Source organism: Scyliorhinus canicula, chromosome 8 (genome assembly GCF_902713615.1).
Source record: "Scyliorhinus canicula chromosome 8, sScyCan1.1, whole genome shotgun sequence".
In the NCBI taxonomy this organism is placed as follows: Eukaryota; Metazoa; Chordata; class Chondrichthyes; order Carcharhiniformes; family Scyliorhinidae; genus Scyliorhinus; species Scyliorhinus canicula.
In genome coordinates, this window is record NC_052153.1 from 110,700,930 (window position 1) to 110,718,820 (window position 17,891).

General features: G+C 39.8%; 1 protein-coding gene across 6 annotated transcripts in view; it reads right to left on the reverse strand.

The window, feature by feature from the left end:
• Window positions 1-2,815: 2,815 nt before the first annotated feature.
• The window catches only part of LOC119970441 (AP-3 complex subunit sigma-1), a 98,019-nt gene continuing 82,943 nt past the window's right edge, over window positions 2,816-17,891 (reverse strand). For 4 of the 6 annotated variants that reach the window (XM_038805059.1, XM_038805052.1, XM_038805050.1 and 1 more), the window contains one exon: window positions 2,816-4,219. In XM_038805059.1, coding sequence (XP_038660987.1) covers window positions 4,091-4,219 — 129 coding nt within the window. In that variant the 3' untranslated portion in view covers window positions 2,816-4,090. Of the gene's footprint in view, window positions 4,220-11,736; window positions 11,796-17,891 lie in introns of all 6 variants that reach the window. The other 2 variants (XM_038805057.1, XM_038805053.1) reach the window with 1 other exon arrangement.

Here is a 17,891-nt window from a genome sequence, read left to right on the forward strand (position 1 = left end):
GAAAGCCATTCGTTGCTGGCCTGGGTGGCTCACATAGTTGGCATCACCTCATGCTGCTGCATGCGGTTGGACTCCCCCATCTGCACCATGAGGTATTGGATGCTCGCCGAAAACCCCTCATGTAGTCCCTGGTTCTGGACTACATCTCTACTATGGATGGGACGGTTTATTCCAGAAGCCCGGGACCTGTCTGGACGGCAGCTAGTCCCTGGGATCGGCCTGTCCTCCGATCGTCCACCCCTCTGGTGCTCCTACCTCCATTGCTGCACTGGGTCAACTGTGTCGTGTGCACCTAGTTACTAAAGTGCCCAACCGAGGTGACTGTCTCTGGGACTCTGGGCTGCCGACCACGTCCAGGACCCTCTGCTTGGTCACGGGGAGGGACTGCTGGTCCCAGTGGCTGCGTGTGGCCTTCTCCGGTGGGGGGGGGGGGGGGGGGGGGGGAGAACACAAGAGGCGGAACACGAGACAACAATGTTGGACATTGTGATTCATGCAGCCCAAGGGGTGGGTAGTTGGTGGCCTCAGTGGCCAGGGCACCCGGCGATGGCGGCTGGTATGGTTACCGGCACGTGGTGCAGGATGGAGGTTCGACCATCCTCCTGGTTGGGGGGAGGGGTGGGGTTAGGGTTATGGGAGCAGCATTACTGCAGGGGCTGGAGTTGGTGCCCGGGGCACAGTGCTGCCTGCTGCCTCATCACCCTGGCTGCCCTGAGGTCATGCAGTTTTTTCTGGCACTGCTGGCCAGTCCATACGGTGTTGCTCACGGCCTTCGTCATCTGCACCCAGGCACAGCGAACGGCGGCAGCTGGCAGCCTCCTTCCCGGGCCGGGGTAGAAGGTCACCCTCCTCTCCTCCACCACATCCAAGAGGGTATCCAGCTCAGCATCCGGAAATCGTGGAACTGCTCTCCTTGCTGCCATCTTGTTGGCTGGGATGGTGTGAGTGGGAAGTGAAGTGTGTATATATGGCTGCAGCTTGTCAGCCTCCTGAGTGTCAATATCGAAACCGGCGAATCTGGCACCATTTCTCATTAGAATTGATTGTGTTCCACATGGTGCCAGTGCTAGGCCCTTAGCAGTTGCGGAATCGGTCCAGGTGTGATGCCAGTTTTTCTGTCGTTAAAGTCCACAAATTCCGCACTGGCGTTAGCACTTAGTCTTCGAAGCAGAGACTCTTGCCCATGATCTCTTCAAAGCACATTAACTCCCCAAGGACCTCCCCAGTCAAACCACAGGCTGAAAAATACATTGCTTTGTCAATTTCACCTTCTGGCTGACTTAAGCACACAGGCCCGCCAAAACAAAAAACATGATTACTGCAGCCAAACACACTCTAAACCCCAGGCTTTTAACCCTTACATTGCCCAATACTTAGCATCCAATACTCTTCTCCACTCGTCACATGGCACATTAATTAGAAATAGCTAATAGAATGTTATTATTGTGAAGACAATTGAACACACAAGTAGGGAGGCTTCAGTTGTGCAGGTCATTACCGAGACTAAATTTGGAGCACTATTGATCACCTGTGTTGAACAATAGTGAATGTGTTGGAAGCAATTCAGAGATTTACCAGACGAATACCTGGAATAGTGAGTGGGTTGCTTTATGAGGAAAGGCAGAACAGGCTAGGCTTATATCCACTGGAGTTTAGAAGAGTAAGAGGTGACTTGAGTGAAACATACAAGATCCTGAGGGATCTTGACAGGGTGGATGTGGAGAGGTTGTTTCCTCGTATGGGGGCATCTAGAACTAGCGGTATTGTTTAAAATTAACAGGTCACCCATTTAAAAAGGAGATTAGGTGAAATGTTTTCACTGATGGTCATGAGTCTTTGGAATTCTGCCAAGGAAGGCAGTGGAAGCAGAGGCTTTGAATAATTTTAAGGTAGGGGTGGATTGATTCTTGGTAGGTTATCGGGGTAGGCGGAATGTAGTTTAAGGTTACTCTCAGATCAGCTAAGATCTTCTGAAAAATCATGTGGGGTTGAAAGGCCTTTTCCTACTCCTTGTTCATATGCACCAACTGCAAGACTCAAAATAGGAACTCAAAACAGCACCTTCCAAACCCCCGACCGCTATCATGGAGAAGGACAAGGGCAGCAGATACATGGGAACACCGCACCTCGGTTCCGCTGCAAGCCACTTACCATCCCATCTTGGAAATATATCGCTGTTCTTTCATTGTTGCTCAGTTAAAATCCTGGAACTCCCTTCATAAACAGGACTGTGGCTGCAGACACCACAGGAACTGCAATGGTTCAAGGTTGTAGCTCATTATCATTATCAATCCAAGCACTTAATGGATTCCAATCACTCAAGGGTGTGATTTCACTATACTTACCTCTCTTTGATGTGGACAATGTTTACAAACATTGGGGTGTTACCACTTCGGCCAAAGCGTGAAACTATATATCTCGTTTGTCTTTGAATGTGAGGGGATCAGAAGAATTTTGAGGAAGTGATAAAGCACTTCAATAGCATTGCTCCCCCAAAAGGAATTAAACGTTTGAGCGCTATATGTTTCGTATGAATATCCAGAGACCTGGCAAATCATTTGACAGTTTTGTCACAGACTTGAGGCTGAAGGCCCAGTCATGCTACTTCGGTGACCATTTGCATTTATTTACATACCCTGCCAGTGTGCTGCTTCAAGGACCTCATTCACACCGTCAGTGGGGGACCAGAGCATTGCGATTTTCCCCCAATGCCCAATTCTCTGTCCCATGTGGGGAATGCATTCCAGGCAACCCGGGAGAGAGATTTCAGTCTGTGGTGCAAAGGTGGATGCCAGTAACTTCAGACTGCAAACCATCAAGGCAAAAAATAACTACAACTTTATTCATCATGAAACAAAAATTGATAGTTACAGCTTTGTTTTGCTGCACAATATCAATAATAATACTCACTACTTAGCATACATTGTACTGAAATTAAATTTAATACAAAATGAATGTTCTTTCGATTGTAAATATGTTGATCTGAAAAACATTACAAGCTGTGGTATTTAGCCCCATAACGCGGCATTACAAATGATATCAATGCAAATATCCCTCAAATCATTCCCTTTCAGTTCAGTAAGTTTAAGTCTTTTTTTCTCACCTGATTACTAGTCATTTGCAAATGTTTGCCATTAACTTCAAGTAATCTTCAAATCATAAATATATGTTCTATTTCTAAACAATGAATATTTCACAATTGTTCGATGTTTGTACAAGTAATGCATAGGGTTAACATTGTGCTCAATGGACTAACATTTCCATTATAAAAATTAAACTCAACCTACGGGTCAAACCTACATCAAACGTGCACGTACCGGTCATAAACCAGTGTTATTAGTACTCAAGATGACTTTTATCCTTTCCATCCCAGGCAAGCCACAAGATTACTTTTAAAAAACTTGTTCCGATTACATTATGTTTTAAAATCTAATGCCAAACTTCATGATGATGTCTGCCTTAACCTTGTCCAAGGCTGTTGACATTAACTACAAACATATATAAATGTTATCATGAATACACTGTCAGCAAAATATTGTAACTGACTGGCTTGCTGAAGCTGGATTCTGTAACAATTGCTGGGCTGGAAAGGATGATATAACCTGCACATTTGAAGTTCTGATAAAACTTATTTTTAAGCCATCAAAACACTGCAACTGAAAAACCTAACATACAAGCTTCTTTGGCTCCTATTCAACAGACCTCTAAATAAATACAAATATCCCCCCAAAAAGCCAGTGTTTGCTTTTCTGTTTATATGAAATCCATCAGATATACAAAGAATAGTTTAACAGCTAGAATGTACAAAGTCACCATCATCTTAAATAAGTTATCGTAAATAGCAGCCAGCACACAATAAAAGTCACTTCATAGAGCACCGGAATGTAGCTGTAAATGTGACATTACAAAGAAAAATGATTAGATTTAAAACAAATCAAGCACAAATGAATTTTCTTGTTTCATTGGTGCAATTCAGAATAAAATTTCCCAACATACTTTTCAATACTATTTAGATATTTTTATTTGGTAGACACAATTGCATGGTAAACCTTTTCTGAAACTAGCCCAAACTGGAAGTCGAGTATATTTTTTATTTAAATGAGGGCAGGTTTGGCACTTTTATGCTGATATCTCCGATGTTAATATTTCGAGGCATTTCAGGCAGATTCATATTCTTCACTGCTGATACAGCTCTGGCTGGAGCTCCTGCTAGACCAGCCTATATAAAAGTGTGTAAATTTCAAAAGAAAGGTAATTAGTGGATGAGTACACAAACGCAATTCAAATTCAGTAATCAATTCTGCCAATGAAAAAACTTGAAAGATTCCATTATTCATAATTTTTAGAATTGCAAATGTGTCCTTTATACATACCTTTACTGTCAAGAACAAAAAATGTAAATGGTTTCTCTCCCAACTTCTGAACTGATCTTCAACATTTTTAAAGAATTAAATTCATAATTTATTTTCAGACAGACTTGAAACCATGCCTCAGACATCTTAACTACCCAAAGTGTAATAAACCAACTGCGTTACTGCAGCAAACACAAGTTTAACTATGTAATTCACTTAGTAGCCCAAGAATATTTCTGACAATGAACTGAAAAATTTTCAATTTTGCATTGTGTTATGTGTAACCATGGGATATCTTAGTATGGTAATTTCTACAAAATAGAAGCTGTTACGTGATTTTGTAGCAGTTTCATTATTGCAAAGGTGATTACACGGGACTGCTCACTTAAAAGAGCTGCAACATTTTATTATAAACCTTTTCGATCTGTATGATGAAATTAGTATTACTTAGTGCCATTCTCTTGCCTTTCCCGGTAACCCTGCATATTGTTTCTATTCAAATAATTATCTAATGACCTTTTGAATGCCTCAATAGAACTTGCCTTTGATCCCTCTGCTCCTTCACCCCCCTTTAGAATTGTACCCCTTTATATTGTCTCTCCCATGTTCTTCCTACCAAAATGAATCACCTCACACTTCTCCATATTGAACTTTATCTGCAACCTATCTGCCCACTCCACCAACCTGTGTATGTCCTTTTGAAGTTCCATGCTGTCCTCTTCACAATGTAAATACGTTCAAGTTTTGTATTATCCGTAAACTTTGAAATTGTCCCCGGCACACCAGGATATAGACAAATGGAAAGATTTCCAAAAAGAATCTCTACCTAACAAGGAAATGCTGGAGGGCTGTTTGGAAAGAGATGGGATTGGAAGTAACTGGTAGCTGTTTCAGAGAGCTGGCGTAGGCATGGTGGGCAAAATGGATTCCTGTGCTGCATGAACCTATATGTTATTAGTAAATTCATCATAAATGACTATTCTGAAATTAGAAAAGAAAAATCAGTATATAAAAATAAAAAGCAAAAACTCACTTGCATTTATATAGCAACTTTCAAAGCCTAAAAAAAGTCAACTAATTTTTTAAAAAACAGTTGTAATGTAATGTACGCACAGGAAGATATTTCTGACCATATAATCTGTTTTAGTGATGTTGATTGAGAGATAAATATTGACCAGGATTCTGGGGCGAACTCCCTACTCTCCTTCAGAATAGTGTTGTGGAACCTTTTACATACAGACAAGACCTTGGTTTAATATCTCATCTGAAAGACAGCTCCTCGGAATGCAGCACTGTGTCAGTGCTATCACTGGTTTGCAAAAGTGTAGATACCGCTTCTGGATTCTACTTGATTCTTTTTGCTCCAATAGGAAAATATTACCGGTATTAGATGTTTGTGGTGTTTTTTTTAGGCACAGGTCAATGTCACCCTTGGCAGCAAATACCAGAAGAGTTCTCCCAATTTTTCACTTTGATTCAGGATTAGTGGAGACTCAAGTGAAATTATGTAAATAGGTATTTATATTGTTTCTCCAAAGTATCCATGGACCTTTGAGTGGGATATCATGGAACCTCCATAAAAATTCCACCAATTTATACTGCTCCAACAATAGCCAAGTGACTGGTTTATTTTTTTCCAAGCAATCCTACTATAGGTTTATCAGAAATAAATGTGAATTTAATATCTCTGAAGTAGTAGTTTAATTCTACAAGATATCAACTAAAGATGGTCAAAACTCACTTCGCTAGTAAATATCTAACTGGCATCACCATAGGCAAAAGAAAATATTCCTGGGCTATTCATTATTTTGCTCAAATGGAGGCAAGATTTCACAGTGCTGTCTTCAACCACATCCCAATGATGACCACTTTTGTGCTGCTTTCCTCTATTTATCACAGCTTCAAGTAAAACTTCAAATTTACTCTAAGACTAACCATTTTTGAGCAGGATTTAAAATTACAATGTTTTGTCCACTGATGGAATCAACTAAGTTATTCTGATTAAAAATGAAGGTCAAATAGAACTGACTGGTTTAAAAAAGGCCGAGGATCAATTCAGAACCAGTATCTACCAAAGAGGGAAAAGCTCCACTTCACAGAAAAAATAGCCATGGACAAATAAGGGACAGCATATAACTAATAGAAATAGCTTTAAAAATGCAAAAAACACAGATCCCACCGAATGGAAAAGATACAAAGACCAGCAAAGGGCTACAAAACAGCTTATAAGAGCTACTAAAAGGGATTATGAAAGGAAACTTGCAAGGATATCAAAATCAATAAAAGTAGATTGTTAATGACTATGGGGAAATAGCAGACATGTTGAATAATTCATTTGCCTTGGTATTTAAAGTAGAAGAGGATAGCTTGCCAGACGTCCTGAGGACATATTAATTAATAGTGGATCGGGAACAGGGACTAAATAAAATGAAAGTAAGTAAAACAGATAATGAGGACATTAATGGAACTAAAGTTCCCCAGGACCTGATGATTTCCATCTGAGGGTGTTTAAAGAAGTACAGGAGCACACTGTCGATGCCCTAACTATAATCTTTCAGAGTTCCCTAGATTCAGGAGTCGTCCTTCTGGATTGGAAAATTAATCATGTCCCTCTGCTTTTTAAGAAGAGCAAAGAGGAAAACTTAGCCTAACATTTATAGTGGGGAAATTATTGGAGTCTATAATCAAGGGGAGGGTAACTGAGCACCTTGACATTTTTCAGTTAATCAAGGAGAAACAGCATGGATTGATGACAAGTAGGTCATGGCTGACAAACCTCACTGAATTTTTTGAAGAGGTGACATGGGAATGCCTGAAGATGTTGTTTATATGGACTTCCAGAAGGCAGTTGATAAAGTCCCACATAAGAGACTGTCAACTAAGGTAGAAGGCCAAAGAATTGAGAGAAAAATACTGACATGGCTGGGACATTGGTTGAATGGCAGGCGACAGAAAGTAGGGATAATGGATACTCAAATTGGCACGATGTGACCATAATGGGTATGTACTCAAATTGGCAGTATGTGACCTGTGGTGACCCACAGGGATCTGTGTTAGGGCCTTAATTGTTCAGATTATTCATTAACAATTTGGATAATGACATAGAAAATCATATATCCAAATTTGCCGAAGACACAAAGTTGGGTGGCATTGTAGACAGTGTAGATGACAGCATAAAATTACAAAGGATATTGATATTCAAACACGTAATAAAGAGGGCTAAAAGGGGTCATGAAATATCTTTGGCTAACAGGGTTAAGGAAAATCCAAAATCCTTTTATTCGAATATAAGGAGCAAGAGGGTAACTAGAGAAAGGATTGGCCCACTCAAAGACAAAAGAGGGAATTTATGCGTGGAGTCAGAGGAAATGAGTGAGATTCTTAATGAGTATTTTGCATCGGTATTCACCAAGGAGAGGGACATGACGGATGTTGAGGCTAGGGATGGATGTTTAAATACTCTAGGTCATGTCAGCATAAGCAAGTGCAAGGTTTGGGCTATTCTAAAAGCCATTAAGTTGCACAAGTCCCCAGGACCCGATGCGATCTATCACACGTTACTTAGGGAAGTGAGGGACGAAATAGCTGGGGCCTTAATAGATATCTTTGCAGCACCCTTGAGCACGGGTGAGGTCCTGGAGGACTGGAGAATTGCTAATGTTGTCTCTTTGTTTAAGAAGGGTAGCAGGGATAATCCAGGAAATTATAGACCTGTGAGCTTGACATCAATGGTAGGCAAACTGTTGGAGAAGATACTGAGGGATATGATCTATTCACATTTGGAAGAAAATTGACTTATCAGTGATAGGCAGCATGGTTTTGTGCAGGGAAGGTCATGTCTTACAAACCTAATAGAATTCTTTGAGGAAGTGACAAAGTTCATTGATGAGGGAAGGGCTGTAGATGTCATATACATGGACTTCAGTAAGGCGTTTGATAAAGTTTCCCATGGCAGGTTGATAGAAAAAGTGAAGTTGTATGGGGTTCAGGGTGTACTAGCTAAATGGATAAAGAACTGGCTGGGCAACAGGAGACAGAGAGTAGTGGTGGAAGGGAGTGTCTCAAAATGGAGAAAGGTGACTAGTGGTGTTCCACAGGGATCCGTGCTCGGACCACTGTTGTTTGTGATATACATAAATGATCTAGACGAAGGTATAGGTGGTCTGATGAGCAAGTTTGCAGATGATACTAAGATTGGTGGAGTTGCAGATAGCGAGGAGGACTGTCAGAGAATATAGCAAAATATAGATAGATTGCAGAGTTGGGCAAAGAAATGGCAGATGGAGTTCAGGCAAATGCGAGGTGATGCATTTTGGAAGATCTAATTCAAGAGCGGACTATATGGTCAATGGAAGAGTCCTGGGGAAAATTGATGTACAGAGAGATCTGGGAGTTCAGGTCCATTGTACCTTGAAGGTGGCAATGCAGATCGATAGAATGGTCAAGAAGGCATACAGCATGCTTGCCTTCATCGGACGGGGCATTGAGTACAAGAGTCGGCAGGTCATGTTACAGTTGTTTAGGATTTTGGTTAGGCTACGTTTGGAATACTGCGTGCAATTCTGGTCGCCACATTACCAGAAAGATGTGGATGCTTTAGAGAGGGTGCAGAGGAGGTTCACCAGGATGTTGCCTGGAATGGAAGGCGCTAGCTATGAAGAAAGGTCGAGTAGATTAGGATTGTTTTCGTTAGAAAGACGGAGGTTGAGGGGGGACCTGATTGAGGTCTACAAAATTATGAGAGGTATGGACAGGGTGGATAGCAACAAGCTTTTTCCAAGAGTGGGGGTGTCAATTACAAGGGGTCACGATTTCAAGGTGAGAGGGGGAAAATTTAAGGGAGATGTGCGTGGAAAGTTTTTTACGCAGAGGGTGGTGGGTGCCTGGAACGCTTTGCCAGCGGAGGTAGTAGAGGCGGGCACGATAGCATCATTTAAGATGCATCTGGACAGATATATGAACGGGCGGGAAACAGAGGGAAGTAGACCCTTGGAAAATAGGCGACAGGTTTAGATAAAGGATCTGGATTGGCGCAGGATGGGAGGGCCGAAGGGCCTGTTCCTATGCTGTAATTTTCTATGTTCTTTGATAGACTCTGTTAAAAGGCAAAACTGTGGTAGATGGATTTCAATGTAAGCAAATGTGAGTTTATCCATTTTGGAGTAAAAAGGATAGATCAGGGTACTTTCTCGATGGTATGAAGCTAAATTGAGTGGATATCCAAAGACCTGGGGATTCAGGTACATAGATCTTTAAAATACCACGAACAAGCGCAGAAAGTAACCAAGAAGCCTAATGGAATGCTGGCCTTTATATCTCGAGGACTAGAGTATAAGGATGCAGAAGTTATGCTGCATATGTAAAAAACCCTGTTTGGACCCCACTTGGAGTACTGTGAGCAGATCTGGCACACACCGTGGGAAAGATATTTTGATCTCAGAGAGTGCAACGTAGGTTTAAGAATGATACCTGGACTTCAGGGGTTAGGTTATGAAGAGAAAATACAAATTTCTCCAAAACGTAGAAGATTAGGGAGTGATCTGATCAAACTCTTCACGATATTAACAGGAAAAGACAAGATAAATGAAGATAAACTGTTTCCACTGGTTGGAGATTCTAGAACTAGAGGGCATAGTCTAGAAATTAGGGCCAGACCATTCAGGAGAGACGTTAGGAAGCTCTTCTACATATAAAGGGTGGTTGGGGTTTGGGACACTCTCCCACAAACGCCAATTGATGTTAGATTTGTTCATTTTAAATATGAGATAGATAATACCTTTGCTTAACAAAATAATTAAGGGATTTTGGGAAAAGACAGGTATATGGAGTTAGGCCACAGATCAGCCATGATCTCTGTGAATGGCAGAGCAGACTCGAGATGCTGAATGGCCTATTCCTGTTCCTATATGTGTCAGAAATCACTTGGAACATATGGCTAGCAGATACAAGCATCACCTTTTGGTATGCATTCATTCATCAGACAGAATTTTACGACAAAGGACAGAATTCAGAACATCAGATGCTGATAGACGTTTGCATATTTCCAGCATTTTCTGCCTTTCCTGCAGAAAGTAACTTTCCTGTAACCTTCTCGGTTACAATGTTCGACATGCACCTTGGAAGAAGTCCTGCCGTTTGACCAAAAAATAAATTGAAAGCTAATCTAGATCCCCAGTTGAAGGCATTTTTTAAAAGACACATTTGAGCAACTTGTCACAATGCATAAAAAGAACCATAAAACGTTTTCCCATAAAATACCCTGTTGACATATTCATTTATTCGAATATATTTTTAAAGTCATGCACCAAATGTTAAATAGACAAAGAGTTGTCACAAGGCAGGCTCATGCAAAGTTCAAGCAACAGAGTCACCAACAGCTTTAACCACTCCAGAAATTCATTTGTAATAAAAGTTCAGCCAACGGCAGAACAAGCACTGCATAGAACTAATGCTTTACTCACAGCAAATGAAAATACACTGAAAAATCATTTAGAAAAATGTCAGGCTCAAAGTTATATGGGTTAATAGGGTTGATGGAATTTCTTTATTGTAATTATCAAATGGTCTTTATACAAATTAGCAGCGTGACACAAATTAAACTAGATCAATGCAAAATAATTAAAATAATTGCAGAGAGAACACACAAAACAGGATAACATTATGGAATACATGAAGAGGTGACATTATAAAATGTATGATGAAATTAAACAAAAAATAAAATTAAGTATATTGAATAAGATTGCTCTAATAAAAATACAGGTAACAGTTCACTGAAGACATAATTGACTGAAGAAAAACTGTTTCAACAAATCAGATGGATTCAAAGCAATTTCACAGCTTGAAAGAAAATAAAAATTACGAGGAAGAAATCATCATTATTCAGAAAAGATGACGAGCAGGCTTTAGACCAACAGCCTTTTATCGGAATAAATAATGCAGCATTTTGCCACCTCAATTGTTTTAATCCAAATTATATATGGGTAAAAAAGCATTGTTGATGACAACTACAAGTTATTCCAATCCCTTCTAAATTTTCTTAGGGAACAACTATTAGGTAATGAATGGATGAAGCTCATGACAGCCGAGAAAGATTCATGTTGCTAGCCTGATGATGCAACAGGTTATATTGTATGCATGCAATTATTAGAAAGAGAAAACAAAATGAAGTCTGCAAGTAGAACAAAATGAGGAGAAACCTATAGGAAGAATTAAGATCATCTTAAGAATTTAGCATCTAAACCGTAATGTCCCTACCAAGAGACATATGAAGCTATCTTCCCATGGTTACCCCACAAGTGGCCATTACTCTGATGACATCATTTTGCTTTCTAGTTGCGAACGACAAGAAAAGGAATTATGGTGGGCCATTTAAAGGCTGCAGTACCTGAGAGATTATAGTAACAGTATCTATCTGTCCTGTCTGGGAGACTGAAAGATAAAGGTCTGTAAGAGAGAAGAATGGAAATAGCTAGAAATGTCATAAGATTTGGAGAAGAGAAGAAAAACTTCAAGACCACTGACAGGGGACAAAATGCATCTTCTGTTATATATGAATTGTGGAGAATGAACTGCTTTACTACCACAATCTTAAATTTGTTTTTCTCAAAGAAGGACTATTATGTCAACTGCCCAGTACTTCATCCAAGAAGCAATGTTTTTTTTAAATTGTGACCCAGCAAGTGCCAGTTGAGTATAAACCCAGAATAAATGTATTATCCTCCCTGATATCCATGTGAACATTTCCCAATCAAGGTCACTGAATAGCAATCAGGAGTGGTAAATATTTTTTTTTTCTCCCCAACCAGCCCAGAAATGCCAAACCAATTTTAGGAACCATTTAGAGATCAGCTAATAACAGACCTGGGATTGAACCCGGCATCTTCCTGGACTGTATAGTACATTTACCGACAATCACTAGGAAATGGTCAGGCCATCTTTTAATTCCATTCAGAACTGAGTATTGTATTTTACGGAGAAGTCTGAATCTTGGTTCAATTTTTTATCATGCCCATATACTGGCATTTAGAGTACCTCCCTGCTACAGCACACTGTAGCAGAACAAGTTACTGGGGAACATATAGGCATATTTATAGAATGTTGGATAAGTGATTGGAGAGGAACGATAAGTACATCCAAGTACTAAAATTCCAGCAATAAAGAATTCAGGTTACCATTTCACACCCCTGTTCCCCTTCAATGGTTATATCTCAAGAATTGAAAGTCATCTATTTTCTACCACAAATGAATTATCTAGAAATATTTAAATAAACACTAAAAAAGACCCCTTCAGTTGCTGCATTTCCTTTGTTCATGTAACAAATGGCAGAAGCATTTCACAACGGGCAGCAAGAACAGTAATAACTGATTCCAGCCAGAACACACTTCAGAGTATTCTGGTCAATTTGAAAAACTACCCCCATGATCTAATCATCAAATGGAAGTATTACTGTGCCTGCCCTAAAAACAGGAAGTACATGTTGGAAAAATACATATTTTTTTTAGAAAACATTTTATTAAGGCATTTATAATGGAAAAATATTTTTAATGTAAATTTCATACGTCTGTCTCAAAATTACTTGCGTCAATAATCTTACTCTAATGAACTCTTGAATCACTCTCAAGCTGCTTTCAGATCACCCCTCCAGTCTTAGGAACACAGCCTATAAATGTAGCACTCACCTGTATCATTGATAAGGCAGTTGATCTTGTGCAAAGTGGTTGCACCCATGAATCCTGATGCTTCACATCTTAAAACTGACTATGGCAACTTGGCCAGTATGTATTTGTAAAGTACTAAAGTTATTACATTACTGAATTTATCAATCGAAAACTGAGAATCGGTGTTTACAGTTACTATTTCCCAAGATTATCCTGGACAAGGTTGTAAGCATACTTGGAGAAAACAGCAAAGTAGAACTGATAGTCAGCCCTAGCATACCAATTAAAAGAGGCAGAGTTTTGTCAAGTGGGTATAGAGGCCAAAAGGCACTGAGCAATAGTGGCTTTCTGCTAGCAGTTTAAGCTATGTTGGAGCCTGCATGAGCCCTCTAGAAAGTAACTTTTCCATTTAGCTGGTTGGATGCAGCCATTTTAGGCAAGTACATGTGCTCATTTTTCTATTTGTCATTTCCTTTTCCCATTTTTCTCCCCACTATGCCCCCCACTCCACTTTCGCTGCATTATCTTGTGCCCTTTTTGGCAATGAGTAGACAACAAATCAATCTCTGAACAAATATCACTCCCTTCTTCACCAATCTCTCTCAGGGAAACAAAATCATTTTCAAGAGATATTTATACAGAAATTAGAATGTCACAACAGGCCATTCAAGCATAGCCATTTTTGCAACATTAACTGGTTCCTGAAGGGGAGCGCAATTTGTATGAGCCCAATAGTCCACCATGTAACTACAACTTGACTTTCACAGCACAGGCAGCTCATATCTCTGAAGAATTTTGTGATTTAAGTAGAGATTACATCAACATTTAAGAACAGGTGAGTTAAGTATATAGGTATAATGCAGGTTCAGTAATTAGGACTACAAATAAACACCAAAATGGACTATTTCCACTTGTACTTTCTATGTAATTTGGTTTAAGTGAAAGGCAAAGCTACAGCACTTTTTTGCAGAACAGGATATAGATTTTTCTTGAAGTCAGGCCAATATGCACCCCTTAATCAACAATATTGAAGACAGATCAAGTGATCGTTCATCTCACTGCTGGTAATGGTCCTTGGGCTGTGTGCATATTGGTTTTCATATTGCCCACAAGTCGAAGTGACAGTACTGCAATTGCCTGTTAAGTGTTTGGCATCTCCCGAGAATGTGAAAGATGAAATGTAAATTTCTTTCTCCTTTCTTAGGAAACATTCATGCTCCTGTTTTAGATTTAGTGTTAAAGCATTTGATTTTTGCCCAAATGCTGCTGTTACGTTGTAAATCCCGTCTTAACTTGGCATCAGGCCTTGATCTGGAGGAGGTAGCCTCATTCTGCTTCACTTCAGGGTAGCTTGCATCCTAGTTACTCTACAACAGGGGTGGGCAAACTTTTCCGTGCAAGGGCCACATTCAGAAATTCACAATTTTAAAGGGCCGCATAGAATATTAAGTAAAATAATTACTTCACCCGGTTATGATTCTGGGAGCCTCATATAGAACATAGAACAGTACAGCACAGAACAGGCCCTTCGGCCCTCGATGTTGTGCCGAGCAATGATCACCCTACTCAAGTCAACGTATCCACCCTATACCAGTAAGTAACCCAACAGCCCCCCCATTAACCTTAAAAAAATAAATAAAAAATGTTTTTAAAAAAAGATTTTTTTTTTTTTTTTAATGACTTGGTGGGCCGCATAAAGACCTTTGGCGGGCCGCATGCGGCCCGCGGGCCGTAGTTTGCCCACCCCTGCTCTACAAGTTCAGCATTGGTTTTGATGCTGCATTGGTGATAAACTTGCCACATGAATGCATTGTTATAAACATGCAGCTCCTTAATTCAATCAAATGTCACCCCCTCTTTCACATATCTTTCTCAGACAAACAAAATAATTTTCAAGAGATATTTATACAGAAATTAGAATGTCACAACAGGCCATTCAAGCATAGCCATTTTTGCAACATTAACTGGTTCCTGAAGGGGAACGTAATTTGTATGAGCCCAACAGTCCACCATGTAAATACAACTTGGAGAAGCTGTCATGGAAGTAAACATCAGGAGTTCCTAGACACAGTAAACATAGAATCACAGAATCCCTACAGTGCAGAACGAGGCCATTTGGCGCTTTGAGTCTGCACCGACCCTCCGAAAGAGCACCCTTTCTAGCCACCCCCCCCCCGGTCCCATCCCGTAACCCCACCTAACCGTTGGATACCAAAGGAGAATTTTATCCTGGCCTAACTAGCACAACTTTGGACTGTGGAAGAAAACCGGAGCACCCGGAGGAAACACACCCGAGAGAATTTCTGATCCTGCTTTGACCAGTAAATGAGTGACATCAAGTGAGAATGACTCATGACTGCAACATATTTTTCCAAATCATCCATTGTTGTACAAATGTAACATAGAATAAACTTGAAAAAGCTCTGCAGGGTACTGACACAGCTTCCATGCAAACTAATACTTTTAAACAAAGTTAAACTACAACCTTGAAACAATACATATTTGTTAAAAGACAAAGCTTTTGTGAAGTTTAGTGTAGAGAGGATGTAAAATGTAGATAAGCCATGCAGTAGTTTCCCAAAGATCACATAAATAATAGAGAATGACTAGCATTCTAATATCCTTTTGATTTCTACTTTATTTTGTCTCTATGCTTCAAACAAATTGATGCCATACTCTAAAGCCATTTTCCTAGGCCCAGAATTTCAGCTGTGTGCTGATTTGAACTATTTGGGCAGTAGCATTATAATACACTAGTGTATAATTCCCATGTGTAGTTTGTCTTTACCACTATGTAAAGGAAAAATATTCCTGCATAGTCATGGGAAAACTGCTTTTAAAAACAAACACATTCTAGAACTTAATTCTGATGGACGTTGAACAAGATTGAATAATTCAATTAATTCTCCATGCTTCAGGACATCCGCTTACTCCCATGTGAACAGCAGCAGCCAGGATACATCAATAAACAAATGATGTTCACCATTACAATAGCTAAAATGCTTTCTGGAGCAATACTGCTGTATATGATTCACACTTCAGGGTTCCTATGGTAAACACAACTTGGGGTTGAAAATGGTGAAGATAAGAAAGACTGCTGATCAATACGTTCATACATTGTTCATTTCTATGACCCTTCCAATAATTCAGTTCATGTGTAATCCATTCTTTGCAAGAACTTCCTCCTATGGGGTTTTGTGTAGTATTTTGGATAAATCCCTCTGAGCTCTCCACATATTCTGCCTGACCTTCTGAGTGTTTCAAGCTGTTAGTTTCAGGTTTAAAGCAAGTTTTGTTTTCACTTAAAAAAAATTTAAAATCCTGATCAGCTTAGCTGTCCAAGTATGATTTAAAAATCGGTCGCTGCTTAGCATTGCACAAACAAAAAAAATCTTAATATATTATACTTTTAGTCTCCCATTTTCATCCCTATACAAGAATATCATAAAATCAAAATTGTTACAGCAAAGGAGGCCATTCAGCTGGTCACGTCTGTGCCAGCTCTCCATAGGAGCAATTTATCCAGTGCCACTGCCCCACCTTTTCCCTGTAGCCTTGCACATGCTTCCTTTGCAGGTAACAATCCAATTCCTGAACTGAACCTTTAAATTATAGACAAAACCTCTTCAATTTCCACTCTGACTGCCCTCAGTATTCTTAGATACGTCACATCAATGTTGGTGCCTCATCAGCTCTTAAGGACAGACAGCCTATACTATTGGTTTTCTGAATGTGAAGGAAGGGTGTTTCTCCTGGTTGGGGAATAGGAGGGGGTCTAGAACCAGTGGATACAGTCTCAAAGTTAAGAGGTAGGCCATTTAGGACTGAGATGGGGAGGGAATGTTTCACTCGAGTATGGTAAATCTTTGGGGTTCTCTACCCCATAGGGCTGTGGAGGCTCAGTCATTGAGTGCGTTCGAGACAAATATCAATAGATTTCTGGATAGCAAAGATATCAAGGGATACGGGAACAGTGTGGGAAAATTACATTATGGTAGAACATCCAATTAAATGGTGGACCAGGCTCGAGGGCTGAATGGCCTATTTCTGCTCCTATTTTCTATGTTCCTATGTACCGACCATTTGCCTGATTTTCATTTTTCCTTGCAGCCCCTGTTTGTTAACAATGTGAGATTGATAAGATAAAATCATAGAAAATTTTAGGCAATTGAACTTAGCTGAAGCTATTCTCAGCAAAGTTTTTATATGCTAAACTTCCTAAGCCTTTTACCTTTTTGTTCAGCCCAGGCTCACCTTAAACAATATCAGAAGAAAAAAAATGATAATTGAATGTTCAAGAAGCAAAAAAAAAAAGAGAAACCCTTGCACTGTAAAAGCAAAGAGGCTCAGGAATTAGATAGGAACACTAAAATTAAGATTTAAAAAATGTCTGTATGGGATTTTTTGGTACAATCTTGGTAGGCTGATAAAAATTAAGCTTTTAAGCAAGCAGTGAAAACAATAACTATGGTCATATGGCCAAATGCAGATTGAAATATCAAGCTGTTCATAAAGCCTCAGTTAAAATGTCAAGTTTTTAAAAGCTTTTAATTTATATAATTACCCATTTTATCATATATCCAGTCGGATGTTTCCCAACATTCCTCATTCTTTTGAACTCAGTTCATATCCCACAAGAGATTGATACTCAGTTTCCCAACAGGCAAAATCAGTTTTTGAAAAACTACTTTGCTGCTTAGTGAGGTGAATCATTAAGGTTGGATAATGCAAGTTTTTTAAAAAATTTGACACCCAATGTCAGGATCAAGAACTCCCAGCTCTATACAGCATGGGTTACTTGTAGAGAGGAACTTCACTATTACTGAAAAAGAGACATGCTATCAAAGCTTTGGGTTTTGCACACATCGGGACAAATGCAAG